Source organism: Mixophyes fleayi, chromosome 2 (assembly GCF_038048845.1).
Source record: "Mixophyes fleayi isolate aMixFle1 chromosome 2, aMixFle1.hap1, whole genome shotgun sequence".
NCBI lineage: Eukaryota > Metazoa > Chordata > Amphibia > Anura > Limnodynastidae > Mixophyes > Mixophyes fleayi.
Genome location: NC_134403.1, coordinates 126,913,901 through 126,934,888, shown reverse-complemented (window position 1 = coordinate 126,934,888; position 20,988 = coordinate 126,913,901). Strand labels below are relative to the sequence as shown.

Genomic DNA, 20,988 nt, shown 5'->3' with positions numbered 1-20,988 from the left:
TCACAACCACCACGTTCATTTTAGCCGTTTAGATGGCTGTTTTGTGGCGGTTTTGAAAACCCCAGCTTAGTAAATCTGGTAGTTTGAACAAACCGCCCTTTAGTAAATCTAGCCCAAGGTGTTAAGTGAAACCCATTTTAAAGTAAAACATGTGGTGAAAGGGTCAAATTGAGCATGTGGATTAGGCACAGTAGGCCTGCGCTATGGACACCAGAGACTAAGGGGTATATCTACTATGCTGCGGTTCCGTAGATCCGCTATTTCCCAGAGCTTTGAAGTCATTTTTTAAAACTTTTTTTGAAGACCAATCACATTCTCAGCATCAGGTTATGTTTGTCATGTACATTCTTGCCATGTAGAAAAAAAATATAGTGCATAAAAAATAAGAAAAAAGCAGTTTTCCCTGGAGCGATATAAGTGTGTAGTAGTCATGATAAACAGGTGCATTATTTAATTTTTTAAATAAAGAATAAAACACATATACATATATGGTCTGGACCATTGGGGGGGAGGGTGTTGTGAGTGAAGATAGATATACACACAGTAAGATGTACTCATTTGCCCACGAGTCCGTATGGCAATATTAGTCCAACAAATCCAATAAGAAGGTTCAGAAAATGTATACAAATCCAATACTCAAATAAGTATAGCAAGTTCCAATCTTTAAATTGAGGCTCCAGAGTCTAGACAAAAAGTCCAATACAGAACAAAACGGGGAAAGAATGTAGCAAGCAGCCTTCCATAGGTAAAGTCATTAATAGAAGCCACTCACCGCTGGTTGAGTCTGACAATGAGGTTAGGGAAAGTACAGCCAAATGATTCCTCTACGGTGAAGGCTGCTTGCTACATTCTTTCCTTGTTTTGTTCTGTATTGGACTTTTTTTTAGGTTATCCAAATGTGATCTTCTCAGGGCCGGTGCTAGGGTCCACGGCGCCCTAGGCATTTTTAATAAGCGGCGCCCCCCCCCCCCCCCCCGCAAAAATCGCCACCCGCCGCCTCTCTGCTCCGTCTCTTCCCCTCCACTCACTGACACTAGTAAGTGGAGGGGAGGAGACGGAGCAGAGAGGCGGCGGTGGTGACAAAATAGCCTCTTCCCCCCCCCTCCCCGTCCATCTGAATGCTGTGCGGCGGCCGTGACAGGTATGGTCAGCGGTCGCCGCACAGTTTTAAAGTATTTTAGAATACTGTGGCGCCCTCCAGGCGCCCTCCAGAGCCCGGCGCCCTAGGCAAGTGCCTAACCTTGCCTAATGGGAGCGCCGGGCCTGGATCTTCTGAGTATCCGAGGATAGTAGATCACATATTGTGTCCACCACATTCTTTTCTTATCATTGTGTTTTAAAGGTTTGGTGTAATTCGTAAATAAGCCACTTTTTTATAGCATGTACTTGCAGTACTAACAGAATACCAAAATATGTTTATTAATTGACCAACTGGGATGTTACAATGGACAAATAAGTAACACTAACAGCACTGACGTGCCAATTACAGTGGATTATTTGTTAAGGCAAGAGGCTTATATAAGCTTTGTTTTATTTTTTAATACAGCAGGGGAAAATACATATAAATATTTAAAGCTTTTAGGAGTGGTAAAATTAGTCTAATAGCCAAGAATTGCACTATTTAAAAATATTTTAAAATGTTAATTGAAAACGGAGGATTAAACAGTGAAAAGTCAATTAAGTCAGTAACTTTAAAATGACATAACAAACACTATTTGTATATGATCTAAGTATTAAAAAAATAAAAATCTATGTATAAACCACTGCAAAGAATCTCACATCATTTGGTCAAAACAAAAATATACCAAGAAAGTTTATTACATGGCAAAATTACTGATTTTCTTTTCCACTGTTTTGAAGGCAAAATACTTAGATTTTGGTAAAATCACTCAAGAGCACAGACCAGGCTATTAACTTGACAGTTTGCTCAAACTCTTGAAGTCTGCTCCATTTAGCAGCCAACAGATGCTGTCGGTTAATATCCCTAACTATAGTTGGCACCAAGAACACAAATGTAAACCATGCTATATCTTGTGCCAGGTATAATGTGCTGAGTCATACCTGTTGCTAAGTACACAAAATTGAGAATGATCTATTGGCCAGTATAATATGCTGAGCCATATCTACTATACAAATTTGAGCCATATGTGTTATACACAATATATATTATGTAACAATATCAACTACTTTTTGCTTTTTAAATACTGCAATTGCCAGACAATGGTTCTATAGGTAAGCAGAGATTTTCTCCTTTGTCGCAAGGTGCAGGTTTTATTTATTTATTTAAATAGCCCCACCAATTACGCAGCACTGTACAGAGAATATTTGCCATTTACATCTGTCCCTGTCTCAATGAGGCTTATGGTCTAAATTTACTAACACATGCACACAATGACAGACACACAGAATAGGGTTAATTTTGTTAGCGCCCAATTAACCTACCAGTAATTTTTTGGGAGTGCGGGAAGAAACTGGAGCACCAGGAGGAAACCCAGAGGAACATGAGGAGAACATACAAGTTCCACACACATAAGGTCCTGGTCAGAAATCAAATGCATGACCCCAGCACTGTGAGGCAGAAATGGAAGGGAGGGGAGGCGGGGGGTCTTGGCGTTTCCAGTCATTAGCTTTCAGGCATGTGGCCGCATTGAGAATTTGTGTAGATACCAACTACTTTTTACAAATATACTATGTACAAATTTATAACAATTATAGTTGCAAGAGCTATAAAACCTATTAGCAGCTTTACTAGCTAAGTGATAATTGAAAATCCTGTACCATCTTCTAGAACTTTAATGTATACTGAGCTTCTGCAACACAAACTACACAGATTTGCATATATATTAGTTGTAATGAGGATCTCAACATAGTTATGGTACAAAATGTAATAGGATATGAGGGCAATCTAGCATTTTATAGATGATCCTGACTATGCTGGGATGTAACTTGCTTAACTAATACATGAGTCACACCTGGGTGGAAGCTCCTGCTTTCAATATACTTGGTATTCTTCATTTGCCCAGCAATTTCTATTTGCTGTCCACTACCTGTATCTGCTGCCAAGTACAATTTTCTGGTGCCAGGCATACACATTATCAGGTGCAGGGCTGGGGGAACGCAGTAAGAGGGGTGAGCAAGGCTGGGGGGGGGGGGGGGGGACGCCATGCCGGAGACGAGCTTCCCCCACCTGCCTTCCCAGCTGTCCACCGAACCAGTTTAAAAAAACAACAACAAAAATGTCACTCCCTGTGGCGACAGTCGCTCTCCTTTTTGCTCCCTGCTCACCGATAGTGTCAGGCGTGACATCATCACGTCCCGACAATGTCAGTGAGGAGCCGCACAGGGAACGGCACCAAAGGTAAGAAGACAGAAGTGGAAGAAGAGAAGATCATAGAAAGTAAAGTAAAAATGGAGGGGACAGTGTGCTAATGCAGGAGGGGGGGCAGCATGATAATGCAGGAAGGGGGGGCAGCGTGATAATGCAGCGGGGGGGGCAGTGTGATAATGCAGCGGGGGGGGGGGGGCAGTGTGATAATGCAGGGGGGGGCAGTGTGAAAATGCAGGGAGGGCAGTGTGAAAATGAAGGGGGAAGGATGTTGTGATAATGCAGGGGGGGGGGCAGTGTGATAATGAAGTGGGTGACACAGTGTGATAATAATGGAGGTGACAGTGTGATAATGATGGAGGTGACAGTGTGATAATGATGGAGGTGACACAGTGTGATAATGAAGGAGGTGACAGTGTGATAATGCAGGGGGGGGCAGTGTGATAATGAAGTGGGTGACACAGTGTGATAATGAAGGAGGTGACAGTGTGATAATGATGGAGGTGACAGTGTGATAATGATGGAGGTGACAGTGTGATAATGATGGAGGTGACAGGGTGATAATGATGGAGGTGACAGGGTGATAATGATGGAGGTGACATGGTGATAATGATGGAGGTGACAGGGTGATAATGATGGAGGTGACAGGGTGATAATGAAGGAGGTGACAGTGTGATAATGAAGGAGGTGACACAGTGTGATAATGATGGAGGTGACACAGTGTGATAATGAAGGAGGTGACATGGTGATAATGATGGAGGTGACACAGTGTGATAATGATGGAGGTGACACAGTGTGATAATGAAGGAGGTGAAACAGTGTGATGAAAGAGGGGGCACAGTGTGATGAAAGAGGGGGCACAGTGTGATGAAAGAGGGGGCACACGCACCAAATTAATTTGCCAAAAATGTAACCATTTTATTACAAAGAATACATATTCTTCATTATATTATTCATATAACAAATGTTCGCTGTTTAATGTACTCATTTGCATTACTCTCTTATGAAAGTTTATTATATGATATGTGTTAATAGAAGAAAAGCATTATTGAATGAACAAATAATTTATAAAAGAGGAGGGCGCAAATTTATTTTTTGTAGGGGGGGCGCCAGACATGCTAGCAACGGCCTTGATCTGGTGCCAAATCTAACATGCAGAGCCAAATCTGGAAACAACAATAATATGCAGACCCATGTTATGTCATAAATAGCACCAAGTTTAATATGCAAAGTCATATCTGGTACCAAATGTAATGTGCAAACTGTGAGCAATCCGACCCCATTTGAATCCTGGGATTATTTAAAGGTGCAATATATTTTGATACCACTTGATGGCACTGGAGTAGATATATACCTGTTTAATATACAGATTGTATAAACTAAATGGAATGTTATGTTCCTTAAATGGGAATACATGAATATTATTGGTCAGTGATAAGTTGCTACACACACACACACACACATTTTATATATATATATATATATATATATATATATATATATATATATATAATTATGTGGTACTTTATTGTAACTTGAGCCATGTTGAAACATAACTTGAGCCATGTTGAAACATACATGCTGCAATATACATATGCATACGTTCCCACATTCTTTCATCTACATGATCTGTGAAATGATTGTAACCAGTGATTTATTAAACGTGATTGGTTGTGTGGTCGTGCGCTGAGTGCATACTGCGAGCGGCGACCGTTATGTTTCGTTACACAACTGAGGTGTGTGGGTGTGTGTACAGTGATTGACTACGTGATGTGAATTCCGGCACCTTTTTTCTTTCAAAAAAAGCACTGATTGTAACTATTAAAAAACTTTCTATATTGGAGTATCTGGATTTTTGGGTAAAGAAGAAACACTGAAACTTACACAAAGTCATATCTGGCACCAAAGAAAAAATAATCCAGCGCTCGGTATATCCCATATTATATATGGTACCAGCTGCTTGGCAATAAGCAAGCGCTTGGTATAACTCATATTGTATATGGTACCAGCTGCCTGGCAATATAAATGCCCATATATGTATACAAAACAAAAAGACAGTTGTCAGCGCTTATCCTTAACACTGTATATCTGTGTGTGTCTAGCAAAATGAAAACATGTGGTACTAGTTCATATTTTGATCACAGCATTTAAGCCTGCATCCCAGTGTCAAGGGCACCTCATTATATGCAGGTCCTACACTGACCTATATGCTTTAAACACCATTAAAATGCAGTTAAAATCAGATGCACTCACCTGCCAGGTTTTTTATTGTCAAGCAGCTGGTACCATATACAATATGGGTTATACCGAGAAGCTAACCAGGGTGTCAGGCGCCGTCCCCACACATACAGGAAGTGCCGGGGATGGGCGCCCTCACTCTCTGAACAGTTGCGTCCTGTTCCCTAGCAACGGGACGCGTCCTGATCCTCTGCTCGGCGGGGGCCGGCGCATGCGCACCTCACGCGTTCCCGGCTCTATATCCCTTCTGATTCCTGTCACCACAGTCGCCTTTGGCAGGTCTCAGGTACAAATTAGTCTGTTAGTCAGTGCTATTAGTCAAATAGTTTTGCTATCCATTTTAAAGGAAAACAATTGCAGGTGGCCCAGTGACCCAGCCCAAGGTAGCCCACTATGGGACTACCCCAAGGGGGCAGATGCACCCCTGCCCAGCCTGACCCTGTGTGTAATAGGCTATCAAATGTACCAAGTTTTTATTTGTAAATGACTGAAAATCCTGAATGCAATGAATGCAATAACCTTTCAACCCAACATGCACCATTTGGAAGCAAAGAATGAAGACACATGATTTCATTGTCAAAGTTAACAACATTCCTGTCGAAACTACATATAGCTCAGAGCATATGAAAGTGTGTGATAAGTTTCAGTAATAAGTCCAGTGTTGTTGCACCCTACTAACTCAGCAGAAGCTAGTAAATACAAACAAATAAATATGTAAATTGTATATTCTTATAAAAGATCAAGGGGAGTGAAATCACATCAAAAGATCTATGCATGTATATTAATTCTTCATATTCTTGGAGGCATGTGAAATGTTCGAGCTGTTTTCTGTTTTTAGCCATAAACTATTTGCATAATCAGAAAATCTACATAATTCAGTCACTAGGAGGATGTTATGTTACATTCCCGTTTTGTGGCCATCAGAAACATGATTAGTTTTTTTTAAAAATGTAGTCATATGTGTTCACAGGCAGGCACTGCAAGCTTGATAGACTCAGCTGATGGCTGTGAGCTGCATTTACAAGAACGAGATGGTAGTGGAAGTTTAGGACAGCCGACAGATGAAGGATAGAGATGTGACAGCCATAGGTGGTTTAGCAATAGAGAACATATTAATCTAAATGTAAATTAAGCTCTTTGTGAAAGAGTTGTCTACTAACAGTATGTGTCAACATTTATTTCTACGGAATAGTGTAGTAATATTGTGAGATCTTAAGCCCTTATACCCATTGGCATGTGTAAAATGCAAGTTCAAATGCCAGTGACACTGTACACCGAATGATAATGAGAGCCTCCTTTGTAGAGGCTGGGACTGGGGCAAAGGTGTTTGCAGTGGTTGGCTAATTAGCAGAAGCTCCATGGCAGGGAAAGGGTGTCTGGTTCTGTAAAATAGAGAAAAGGGAGCCCTAGGGGTAATTGTATTAAGTGCTGATTTCTGCAAGTCGCTGGAAATCGGTGAGTTTGCAGTTAAAATTTAAAGCGGCAATGGCTTTAAAAGGCATTGTTTTGCAGAACAATGCCGCTTTAAATTTTCACTGCAAACTCACTGATTTCCGTCGACTTGCAGAAATCGGCACTTAATACTTTTACCCCCTGGAGTGAGTTGCTGTGAGGCAGCACAGTGCCCTAGTGGTTAGTACGTCTGCTTCATAGCACTGGGGTCATGAGTTCGATTCCCGACCATAGCCTTATCTGTGTGGAGTTTGTATGTTCTCCCTGTGTTTGCGTGGGTTTCCTCCAGGGGTTCCGGTTTCCTCCCACACTCCAAAAAACATACTGGTAGGTTAATTGGCTGCTATCAAAATTGACCCTAGTCTCTCCCTCTCTGTCTGTCTGTCTGTCTGTGTGTCTATATTAGGGGATGAATTTAGACTGTAAGCTCCAATTGGGCAGGGACTGATGTGAATGAGTTCTCTGTACAGCGCTGCGGAATTAGTGGCGCTATATAAATAAATGATGAAGAATGAAAGAAGAAGAAGGGACAATTACTTATAATCCCACTCCATAAAGGCCAGTTCAGGTTTTGGCATGAAGTGTTCATTTGTAGCTTGTAGTTGTGAAGGCTCTGCTAAAAGGGTTTTAATGGTAAACTTGTGGATGCAGGAAATTCAAATATTTGCATAAGGACTCTCCATTGGTAAGCTTAGGGGCAGACAGGCAAAAGTAAGTGCAAATACGTATTTTTACGTTTTATTTTGTTTTTGTGTTTTCATGGTTGCTCCGTATTTCTGCTATGGGACTCAGCTGCTAGTGCATTTATTGTTATTTGCCAAGCTCTAGCCAAAGAGATGAATTTCCGGCTAACCCTCTCATAAATATTTACGGTTCTTAGCAAAGATTGGGCAAATGTTTGAATCTCTAAGTGAAATTAAGTTAATGCAACCTCTGCTGGTATTTTAGCTTCTTATGCCTAGGAAGCTCTCCAGCGCTAATGAGGATATAAAGACTGTAATAAACATAAATATAAGATAAGGTAAATATCTAATTAATGAACATAAATCTTAATTAAACAGTCAATATTACATGACAAAACATATCAATATGCAAGAAGTCAATCTCACTGCAGCTAGTTCTTAGGGTCTATTGCTCACCCTATTCATAGACACATACACAAAAAAGAAACAGAACTGCGATGTGCAGATTGATCACTGGATTAATAAATATCAATACACAATACATTTTAAAAAAGATAAATGTGACAAGAGGGCCTCTAAAAAACTTAAATTGTTAATCACTATATACACATATAAAACATTACCAATAGGTATTAGTGTGCAAATATGAAGAGATAAGTGTATACTCCAAGCAAAGCTCCAGCAATTAAATCCAAATAAGCCAACACCTAGACCTTGAAATGGGTACAATCTCCTGAGGAATCCCAAAAGCACACACATTAGGGGAAAAAATGAGTCCCATGTAAAAAAAATGTGCTCACACACTGAGATAAACGACGATAACAAGGTCCTGTGTAAGAACTATCCGGGTCATATATTGAAGAATATGTAATTCTGTCAGGAACTGAATTTTGCGGACTGTATTATCGGAGGATCTAATAAGGTGTACGCACCTGTTGTCTTATGGAGACGCTACAGAATCTATGGCCGCAAAAGGCACGCATGCATGCTGAAGTTAAGTATCCCTCTGGAGGGTTGGCCATCAGATGCATACGGGTAAGACAGATTATCATTTGGGGCAGCTATTGAAAAACGGGACAGAAGGATATAATTTTGATCTTCACTGACCTTCCCAACTGAAACTGTCCTTATTTAGGTGGGACAGTGCCAATTTTGGGTGACTGTGAGAACTTCTTGTCCAATTAAAAAGCCTTTTGCATTTTGTGGACATTTACTCATGTCCAATATGGGAAAAGCAGGGTTAAAAAAGTGTCATCCCTTAAGCTTATCACTGTCTACAACCTGTGGAAGCACCCAGAACATACAGCACAATATGGCAGCTCTCCATCACCCAGAAGTGAACATTTTCACTGAGATCTAGATAATTAAGCTGGAGACTTACCTAGATTATAAGCAATGCTGAAGGAACAGCTAAAAGCCTAGAGAGGCTCTTTGGATGCAGATATGAGAGAACATTGGAGGCAGAGAAGACCTTTGATTTGAGATATCTGAGAGCAGTTGCACAACAATTTGATTTCAGTGGACTAGTACTAGCTATATAGATGGAGTCCTACTTGCATTCTTCAGTGAATGTTCTATATACAGGTATTTACTCTGAATTGTTTAACATTACCAATGGCACTAGACTGTTGTGCCCTACATTATCCCTATTCTTTGTTCTGGTGATGGAGCTTCTGCTCAATATGCCAGATAGCATAGAAGAGAAAAATGATAGAGCTAGAACACAATATATGACTATTTACAGAGGATGTCATTATAATAACCACCAATCCTGACACATCATTTACAAAAATTATGTAATACTCTCACTAGATTTGGTCACATTTTAAATTAAAACTGAAACCAGGCAAAGGTTAAATGACAAACAAGAAGGGGGATTTGTGAAGAGATTTCATTTTGATTGGTAAAATTTGTTATTGGGGAAAATAAATGCATAAAATATTCGCCCAGTTGCTCTAAACAAGCTGTTAATCCTCCATTATCTGTCCATATGGAGGTCATTATTGGAGGCAATTACAAGGCAATTACTTGGTTGGACATGTGACTACATCTAGTGCTTTGGTAAGATTGTAGCCCTAAAGTAGTTGATCCTGCTTAAATTCTTATATGCATACTGAATGCTCCTTATTTATCTTGAGTAACTTAAAGAATCTACAAACTGTAAATGATTTTTTATTTGGGTAGGAAAGAAATCCAGAATTCCCAATAATAATCTACAACAATCAATAAAATATGAATTCCTATTGGTCCCAAATTTGCGTTTTCGTTTTTTCTCTTCTGGAACGTTAAATAAAAAAGTTCTAAAATGAAAAAACACACAACAATAACTTATGGGACACATAAGGGTTAATTTCCCATATGCGAACATGATTTAGGACTAAAAAGTGCAGTAACCTATAGCTACGACAAGACATTTTTTTACATTAGGCCAAGTGGATGTAGGCATAATAATTTTTAGTTGCTATGTGTTCCTACATGTTTGAAAAGCTGAAAACCTACAGCACTCAACCACTTGCAAATATGAACATTCTTCTTATATTATTTTATTGTAGATTTGTAAGGTGCCACAGTGCTCCGCCATACAGTAGAGAAAGCAAGGATATACATAAAAAAGGACATACATAAAATAAGAGGATACAGGCAGACAAAATAAATACAGATATGAAAACAAAGGGTATGAAGGACCCTGCTCATTAAAAAGCTTACATTCTAAGTGGAAGAGAGCACAACTGAAAGAAGAGGAGCAGATGTGGCTTAGAGTGGAGATTGGGACAGTTGTGAGGGTGCATTAGTGTGAATAGTATCATCAGGGATAAGGTATGATTTAAAAAACAGGGTTTTTAGAGTTTAAAGATTTAAAGGCTGTGGGGAAGTCTGACTGAGCATGATAGGGAATTCCATAAGTGGGGAGCAGCACAGGAGAAGTTTTGTAGGTGCCAGTGAGAGGTGGTTACCAGAGACGAGACAAGGCACAGGTCAGAGGTAGATCGAAGAGGGCGCGAGAGAGAGTTTTCTGATATGAGATTTGAGATGTATGCAGGGGAGGTCTTGTTTAAGGCTTTGTATTTAAGGGTGAATAATTTGAATTGGATTCTGTACGACACAGGGAGCCAGTGTACGGATTTGCAAAGTGGTGCAGCAGATGTGGGGCAGTGAGAGAGGAAGATTAGTCTTGCAGCAGCATTTAGGATGAATTGATGTGTGGATATATGGGTGACGGGAATTCTAGATAGCAGGAGGTTGCAGTAGTCAAGACGGGAGATGATGAGAGAATGGATAAGCGTTTTGGTAGCATGTAAGAAAAGGGCGTATTCTGGCAATGTTTTTAAAGTGGAATCGACAGGACTGGGAGAGAGTCTGGATGTGAGGACTAAAGCAGAGGGCAGAGTCGAGTGTGACTTCAAGGCAGCAGGCTTGGGAGACTGAGGAAATTGTGGTGTTATTAACAGTGAGGGAGATTTGAGGGGAGGTGGCGATTCTTAAAGGTAGTAAACTCTGTTTTAAATATGTTGAGCTTTAGGTAGCTTTGGGGCTATGTGGAGATAGTTGAAAGACGATTGGTTACACAAGATAATACAGAAGTAGAGAGGTCAGTGGAAGAGATATAGATTTTGGTGTCATCAGCGTAGAAGTGGCACTGGAGGCTGAAGGAGCAAATTAGTGCCCCAAGAGAAGAAGTGTACAATGAAAAAAGTAAAGGCCAAGAACAGAGACTTGTGGTACCCCAACAGATAGTGGGAGTGGTGGGGAGGATGTACCAGAGATAGAAACACTAATGGAGCTGTTCGATAGGTAGGACGTGAACCAAGAAAGAACTGTGCCATGAAGGCCAATGGAGTGAAGGGTGTTTAGGAGAAGAGGGTGATCAACAGTGTCAAAAGCAGGAGAGGTAAAGAAGAATGAGTATGGAGAAATCACCCTTAGACTTTGCAGTAAGAAGATCATCGATCACTTTTTTGAGAGGCGTTTTTGAATGCACTTGTCTTTAAATAACCAAAATATGACTTCAACTTTAAACATTCATTCCCAGAGTTGACATTTGACTTATTAAACCATGTTAACAGCAGATATTTGGAAAATAGGAGAAGGTGTCAATTAGAATTACTGTAAGTAAACATACCTATTTCATTAAAGCCACTGTATCCAAGCTCTTGCCTGGTCAGACCAAGGTCTTTCAGATCCATGCACTTAAAGCCACGCGGGCATTGGTATCCTTCTCCATCTGGTGAACAGTGAGTATCCGGAATGGCAAGATTATTCCAAGTCACATTTCTGGAATTATGAAAACAAAATAGTGTGTTAAAATTAAAGATAAGGGTGGAATGGAAATCAGGAATAATTAATAGTTACTTTTGATAAGGATGATCCAAAAGGTCCATAATTATGCAATATGCTTTGCTGAACAATTATACAGCTCTTTGGTGATAAGGGTCTTTAATCCAGCCTCTTTACCACAGTGGAATTGGGAGATAAGAAAACACCCACACCCACTGTTTTGATGTAGGGAGCATTGTTGTGCTAGGACAACTTACAATAACTTCCCAACCTCTGGTGGGGGAGTATTTCTTATTCCCACCTAGAGCTCTGTGGGCCCATTGTATAATACAGTGATAATCATCTGTCTTTACATATTTTTTTTTCATCAATAGTTTTATGGAATATTTTCAAAATGTATGGGGTACAAAAAGAAAAAGAAGAAAAGGGAATAATATAACAGAAGAAAGGGTGGCCATATATATTTTTCAAACAATCAAATACATGGGACTTGACGACAAAAAAGTCCTCACTGCCATCCGATTGGTTAAAATGTTAAACCAGTCAGCTGACAGGGAAAAATTACATAAGAGATGGAAGAAAGTGTGCATTGGTTGGCACTTGGAGTAGGGATTTTTCACTTTTTTGTGGTTGCTTGGACTACATGGTGAACAAGCGCTTCCATCAAGATCTCTTTATATTATTATTATTTTAACTGTGAGGAAGATGGAGGCTTCAATCAAGATTACTACAGGTTACTGCAGATGAAGATTGAGAACCAAAGATTTATTTTTATTTTTTTAAACTTCTACTCGGAGAATCTCTAAATTGGCACAAACGGACATCTGGAATAGGTTTTTTTTCTCTTGGACTACTTTAGTTCTTGAGAGCTATTCCACCCTACTTGCTTTGTCAGGAGATTATGGTAAAGGTTGGGTCTTTCATCAGGATTGAGAAGCTAATTAGATGAGTGTAGGCAAACAATTTAGTGCTGCCCAACAACCCACCAGATGAGGAAAGCCTATAAATAACTGACCCCCAAACAGGCTTGACATCAAGATGGGAGGACCCGGTTTAGAGCACTAGATAAAAATTAACATAAAAGAGAACTCATTTCAACAAATCAATCTGCACACAAAATTTCACACCCATGACTAAAGAGAATACAAAACTTTTTTAATAGAAGAGACATTACATTTTCAGAAATGTACAAAGAAGGAAAGGGATAAAAAAAGATGTCATAAAAAGAGCAGTTTATAGGATGACACTGCAAACATCTATATCACAGTGGTTAAGTCCTTTGAAAAAGCTGTCAAACATAATATATTTTTCCTCTTTTCAGCTTTATCCCAATCTGTCATTGCTAAAAGCGGTCTATAATTTTCATCCACTTCAGAGTTTGATGAATTCGATGTTGTTGAATCTTTCATGCAAACTATTAGATATATTTGAAAAATCTGTATGATCAAAAGGAGGAATATTTTTCCAACAACGGGTCAGATTACAGTTCATTTTCTAAGAAATAATACAAATGTTTAAATTATTTTGTAGATTTGTAGGAAGGAGGTTAATGGTTATTTGAGAAGCATGTGATGAATTTGATTATTGTGAGAAAATCTGTATGTCAGTCAACAGTGTCTGAGAGAAGTGGTCAAAATAATATAGACAAAAGGTAAAAAAGGTAAAAACCCATCTTTACCATCCCCCAGTTAAATGAAAGCCCTGTGTTTCAAAACTGTGAAAGAAGCTACAAATGAGATACAACAACCTGGTGCTTAGACAGGTAGGATTAAAGATAATTAAAAACATCACATTGTAATAAAAAAATGTTGAACAAATGTTGAATAACAGTAAAAAGATTGTGATAATAAAAAAAACAAATATCAGAAAATGTGTCTGAAGATACCAAGAGATAAGACATGTAATAAAATATAATATTCATCTCCTTTGGATAATTAACATAAAAGTTGTTTAAGATGACTGATACTACAAAAAAAATTGCCATGATCACTGAGGGTACATGTGAAATCCTTAAGGTTGAAGAACCTACAGTGATAACCTTTTATGCTACACCTAAAGTACACAAATCTGCAACAAAAAGGTCTATTGTCTCTTGGTGGGGGCTTTCTGATGGAAAAGTATGTAATTATGCATACAGTAAGGATAAGCGGGCTCGGATTTCCGAAATCCAACGGGATCCGAGCACTGTTTGGGTACTTCCGGCCGCCAAAGGAATCCGAAACGAGGCTATGACATCCAAGTCTCGCGTCTGATCTCGCGATACTCGGATGTCATAAATACTCACCTTGCGGCCATCTTCATTTCGCCTGACATCAGGGAAGAGGGAGGGTGTGTAGGGTAGTGGTGTTCCTGCGTGATAAGTGCTCTGTACTTGCTGAGTCCAGTGGTGCTTTATGCCTGTGTCCAGTGCCCTGTCCTTGCTGAGTCCAGTGGTGCTTTTGTCATGTGCTCTGTACTGCTGAGTCCAGTGGTGCTTTGGCCAGTGTCTGTCCTGCTGAGTCCAGTGTTGCTTTAGTCCTGTGCTTTGTTGTGCTAAGTCCATACAAATTTTATAATTATTAAAATCTCTTAAAAATTCCCTAAAAAAAAATTATTTTAAAAATTATACAAAATTAATAAAAAAAATAATATTTAAGCAGTTCTAAAGAATAGGTACTGCAATCTATATTACATTTACTATGTTCATTGTTTAAGCAGTTCCAGAGAATAGGTACTGCAATCTATATTACATTTAATACGTTCAATTTTTAAGCAGTGCAAGAGAATAGGTACTGCAATCTATATTACATTTAATATGTTCAATTTTTAAGCAGTGCAAGAGAATAGGTACTGCAATCTATATTACATTTACTACGTTCATTGTTTAAGCAGTTCCAGAGAATAGGTACTGCAATCTATATTACATTTAATACGTTCATTGTTTAAGCAGTTCCAGAGAATAGGTACTGCAATCTATATTACATTTAATACGTTCAATTTTTAAGCAGTTCCAGAGAATAGGTACTGCAATGGTCCAGTGGTGCTTTTGTCCTGTATTTGTTTCTGATAAGTCCATATCAATTTAATTAGCCAAAAATCTTTTAAAAAATTAAAAAAAAATCTCCAAAAAATATAAAACCAAAAATTTTCAAAAAATATAAAAAAAATAATTGAAAAAGTATAAAAATTATTATAGAGCAATATATTCTTGCAGTCCCAAAATAGAGGACCTGCTATTTCTATTACTACGTTCATTATTTCTGTAGTTCCAAAAAATAGGAACTGCCAGTTCTATTACTACGTTCATTATAGCTGTAGTTCCAAAAAATAGGAACTGCCAGTTCTATTACTACGTTCATTCTTTCTGTAGTCCCAAACTGTGTGTGGTTTAGGGGTACGCTCTCTTGTGCTGCATATAATGGTCCGGACTGAAGGACCTGCCAACCATTGCAGACATGTCTACTGTCGCTGCATTGGATGCTGTCACAATAGAAAAAATGGTGGAGGATTATTTTGCTGACACCATCCAAATAGACATGTCAGACAGTCCATATTGTTACTGGCAGGAAAAAAAGGCAGTTTGGAAGCCCCTGTACAAACTGGCTCTATTTTACCTGAGTTGTCCCCCTTCCAGTGTGTACTCGGAAAGAGTTTTTAGTGCAGCGGGGAACCTGGTCAGTAAGCGGCGAAGGAGGTTGCTTCCGCAGAACGTTGAAAAAATGATGTTCATAAAAATGAATTATCAGTTCCTCAATCAAGTACAGCACTGCCCTCCAGATAATACAGAGGGACCTGTGGTTGTGGAGTCCAGCGGGGATGAATTGATAATGTGTGAGGATGAGGAAGTACACACTGAAGGGGGAGTGGAATCAGAGGATGAGGATGAGGACGACATCTTGCCTCAGTAGAGCCTGTTTAGTTTGTACAGGGAGAGATGAATAGCTTTTTTGGTGTGGGGGCCCAAACAAACCAATCATTTCAGCCACAGTTGTTTGGTAGGCCCTGTCGCTGAAATGATTGGTTTGTTAAAGTGTGCATATCCTATTTCAACAACATGAGGGTGGGTGGGAGGGCCCAAGGACAATTCCATCTTGCAAATCTTTTTTTGGCATTATGTGACCGTCCAACAATTGTTTGCCATGAGCACAAAGTACGACAGTAGTCATCCTATGGCAAAGCGGATAACTGCGGCCTTAACAGCTATGTTGGTGTTAGACGTGCGTCCGGTGTCCGCCATCAGTGGAGTGGGATTTAGACGGTTGATGGCTTACCCCACTTTGACTCTCCTGGGGATTTGTGGTGTCAGACAACGCCAGTAACATTGTGCGGGCATTACATATGGGCAATTTCCTTTGTGGCTCCATTATCCCAATTAAAAGGATTTTTACCTGTTGGTGTAATGATGTTATAAACACTACACTTGAAAGCTTGAGCCTTTAAATGAAAAAGTCACTCTTCATTGCACGAAAATTTGCAACAGGGACAGTTTTTTTGTTCCCAAAGTCAACAAATAACACTTCGACGCTGTCTGTCTTTGACATACTTGATGGGATCTCAATGATGAATGCTCTGTACCATGGTCGTCTAAAACAAGAGGTAGTGACGCGCTCGAACTACACCCTGAATATGCTGCAGAGGATGTAGGAGCAGCCATATGTGCAGTGAAATTTAGACCAGTTGGAGGTATTGTGGCCCCGGTACCAAATTGGGTACCGGGGCCACTCCACTACGCAGTCCAGATAGATGCGTATCAGATATTAAACTACATTCAGTGTTGGGGCCAAATCCAAAATTAATGAAAATGACCTGTCATCGTCAAAAACAAGCGGTATTGACGCGCTCGATCTACACCCTGTATATGCTGCAGAGGATGTAGGAGCAGGCAGCTGTGCAGTGGAATTGAGACCATTTGAAGGCGGAGGTATTGTGGCCCCGATACCAAATTGGGTACCGGGCCCACTCCACTACGCAGTCCAGAAAGCTACCTAGGTGCAACATTTTGGACTAAAAACAATATTGTTAGGTGTGAGGTGTTCAGAATAGACTGGAAATTAGTGGAAATGATTGTTATTGAATGTTATTGAGGTTAATAATAGCGTAGGAGTGGAAAAAAACCAAAAAACTGGATTTTAGTGCTTTTTAAAATATAAATCAGAACCCAAAACCCGAAATCAGAACCAAAACCTTTCGTCAGGTGTTTTGGCAAAACAAATCAGAACCCAAAACCTCAAGCTAATCAAAACCCAAAACACTAAAAGTGCCCGGTGCACACCCTTAGCATACATGTAACTGCATGTAACTGCGAGGTTTTATACACAAGTCTACTACATTCATTGATTATTGAAGAAACCAAATATTTATTAATGTAGAACAAAAAAACATAGGGGAACAGTGTTTTCTTGATTTGTATGTGGAGGCCCTGTGAGTAAAGCAGCAATCCCACAGTCTCTTTTTCTTTGAATAGTAAGTTAAGTACCTTTTAAGCATGCATCTGTCATTTTTCCTTAGCTGTCCTTCTACAAATATCTGCTTTTCAAAGAAGAAGTGGATAATTTTACAGTACATAGAGCAGACAGAACTCAGTGGGGCATTCTAAAGCCTCTCTACTCACTATTGCCATGGGTTGCCATGGTAGTTCATAACACTATGCAAAATTATAAACTCTTTTTATTATTATTATATTTTATTACTCATAGAAAAGCATCAAATCTTATACGGAAAACCAGAAACTTAGATGACCAAATATCATAAAGTAAACTATAGTATGACCAAATATGTTAGTTACTGAAATTCAAGCTTACTAACAATGTATTTGTTTGACCGTCTACCACACAGGCTTAGGCAATGAGTGCCAAATGCAACCCATCATATGCCAACCTTTAGCCGAGGTGGTTGAAGCATTGCATTTGGGTATGTGATACAGATAGATAATCTTTTATCAAATGGACAGACACTGTACATTTGAAATTCACAAGGACTCTTCATAATTAAGAATTTTTAGATTTAATTATATTGGTTATATTTCAACTAAACCCTTTTGCAATCCAGCAACAGCAAATAATATTTTGCCATCAGTCAACATTCAAATAGCATTAATCAAGAGGATCCCATATGGGCAATGTGAGAAATTGTAGTGATAGGATACAACTTCTACTAAGAGAAGGTTTAGGTAAGATGGTGTTCTAGTCAGGTTTTGGGAGAAGTTTTTCAGAGAGTACTTCATATACAGAGAGAGGAAATATTATATAAGTATAGGGAAGAGTTAAGACAATACCTCCAATTTTACTAAAATATTTTTTTATATTTTTTTAACCAATGATTAAGCTGGCAAATTTGTACTTATGTACGTAATTATAAATGCAGAGTCTAGTTATATGGGCACCTTGTTATCAGTATGTAAAAGGAAGTACATCTGTAAACAGTCAGGAAACCATACACTAATAAATAGTAATGCCACAAAGGGCCTATTTGTGAACATATGCTTGCAGGACCCAATATCAAGGTAAAATCATACGCCCTTTAGAAAACATATTTAAGAGCATCTTTATTGTATTTATAACTGTCATTTAGCAACACTTTTTGCAAGACATAGGACCTAATTCATGTTTGGAAGCAAATTGCATCTTAAAATAAGACACAGAACTTGAGTGTAGTTCTAACTATATTCAAATTGAAGCAGAATGGAAGATGTGTTTCGACTTGAATCTGGATTGAAGTACGCTCTGCCTAAACAGTACTTTCTTTCCGTAAACAGCAGAACAGACTGTGGTATACACACAAGCATATGTGCAGCATAAGGTCACATCACAATGCATACTAAAATATTATGTTAGAAAATAAACAATTTTAATTTTTTTACTTTCAATACAAAAAGATGATGTTTTCAATGCATACTGTACATACAATGCGCCTTTATAGTCTATATTATTGCATACACATGTTCTGTGCTAGCTAGTGGAACGGATACGTGTAATTTTTAAAACAAAGACTATGCCATGTCAGTCATCATTATCAGTCGGCACCTACACCTGCCGTGTAGCTAATGCAAATGAAACAGCTGAAATCAAGCGAATGTACGAGAAACGGAGGACTTGAATCAGCCACATCTGCTTTGACCTCAGCACACCCTCACTTTACATTACCTACTTTATTCCGCCCCTTCCCTCCACCATTCACCCTCAAGTCATAGGCTGTCGTAAGTGTCATTTGTGCCCTGAACTGCATACAATTACGCTCTTTGGCCTAAGGTCCGTTTCTGAGCATGCACAGAGCAGAGCTACGCAAATATATATCATATATAAGATATGCTATGCAAATAGAATCATGATACAGGCCCATACACACATATAATTAATATATACACACACACACACATATATATATATATATATATATATATATATACATACACACACATATATATATATATATATATATATATATATATATATATATATACACACACACACACATATACACACACATATATACACACACATATATACATCTACACATATATACACACACATATATACATATATATATATATATATATATACATATATATATATATATATATATATATATATATATATATATATATGGCATATAAATGTATACATTGGTACAAATTTTTACAACATAATAATTGTAATCAAGATAGCATTAGTATAAATTAACAAAAACATATGTTGCTATGTAAAATAAAACAGTGTATATGTAATACCGATTACTTTTTACACATATGCAATGTACAAATGAACAACAATTATAGTCACAAGAGCCATAAATGCTATTATCAGTTTAACTAGCTAAGTGATAATTGGAAAACATGTACCATCTTCTATAACGTTCATTTATCATGTACATTTGCAACACTTAAACTACACATATTTGCATACATATTAGCTAGAACGAGAATTTGAACATAGTAATAGTACAATATTTTGTTTCCATATTTGTTTTTATTGGAAACAAAATGCCACATTATCCGTTGGGATTATTAGATGAGAACTGTTGCATATTTTTCATGAAAATGTTTCAGACAAATAAAAAATTATTTTATGGACACCAATTGCCTACTCAACCAATGGGACAGCTGGGTGCAAGTTGGGGGGTTATTTCATTTTATGCCACAAGCAAAATAATTACAGAGCCCAGCTGAGCTAAGTCAACATCTGCTGTCAACAAATCAGCTATTAAGTCAGTGACTTAATGAGTCCTAGGGCTTTGGGTTTCCAGCTATATTTAACTGGGACTCAACTGGTAAAATGTATTAATATACAATGTATATAGAATTTATTTATATATAAAAAAAATCCTCATATTATTATGACAGCATGATCAAATTAATTTCCATTGAGCTCTGAATGACCATTGCAGTAAAAATTAAAAAAACAGCTGGGTGCTTTGGCATTTCTCTGTCCAAAAATAGCATATCTGCCTTTTCTTATAGCTTTCTCTCCATGGTCAATAAAAAGTAGACCAACTATATATTTTTTATGGTCCCTCTAAATTTAGCCAATTTACTACACGCTATAAACTTTTAGCTAGTGTAAGAATTTAATACTGTACTTTACTGTGTGTTGTAAATCTTTTTAATAGAGTTATTAGTCTGAATATCTCCACTTATATCATGTCCTACACAACATGGAGCACAATGTTTATTTAGGGTTTATATCTTTACCAATGACAACAAAGGGCATCAACAAGTACTGCTAGCTATACAAACAAGACAGATAGTGGCAATTGAAACTGCATTACTTTAAAGTAGAGACAGGCTAATTTGCAGAAATTAGGCTGCATTTCAGCAATTCGGTAATTGGTCCACATTGGTAAAATTTGCAGAATAATTTTACTCCTGTGTTAAATCAGGTGAAGCACAGTGCATTTACTATAAATAAGTCAATAAACAAATGTCACATGCCTATAGTCTTATAAAAGGAGCTTACACAGCCTCTCTGGTATGGATTCATCCTGGATTGTTCTAGAGGAAAACATCTGTAAATGTTACTATTTGTGATTGTGACTTCTGAC

The 20,988-nt window shown here is 38.3% G+C and overlaps 1 protein-coding gene across 3 annotated transcripts in view; it reads right to left on the bottom strand.

The window, feature by feature from the left end:
* Positions 1 to 20,988, bottom strand: part of NALCN (sodium leak channel, non-selective) — a 431,975-nt gene that overhangs the window by 279,280 nt on the left and 131,707 nt on the right. For all 3 annotated transcript variants that reach the window (XM_075199955.1, XM_075199956.1, XM_075199957.1), the window contains one exon: positions 11,819 to 11,970. In XM_075199955.1, the coding sequence (XP_075056056.1) occupies positions 11,819 to 11,970 (152 nt within the window). The remainder of the gene's footprint in view (positions 1 to 11,818; positions 11,971 to 20,988) is intronic.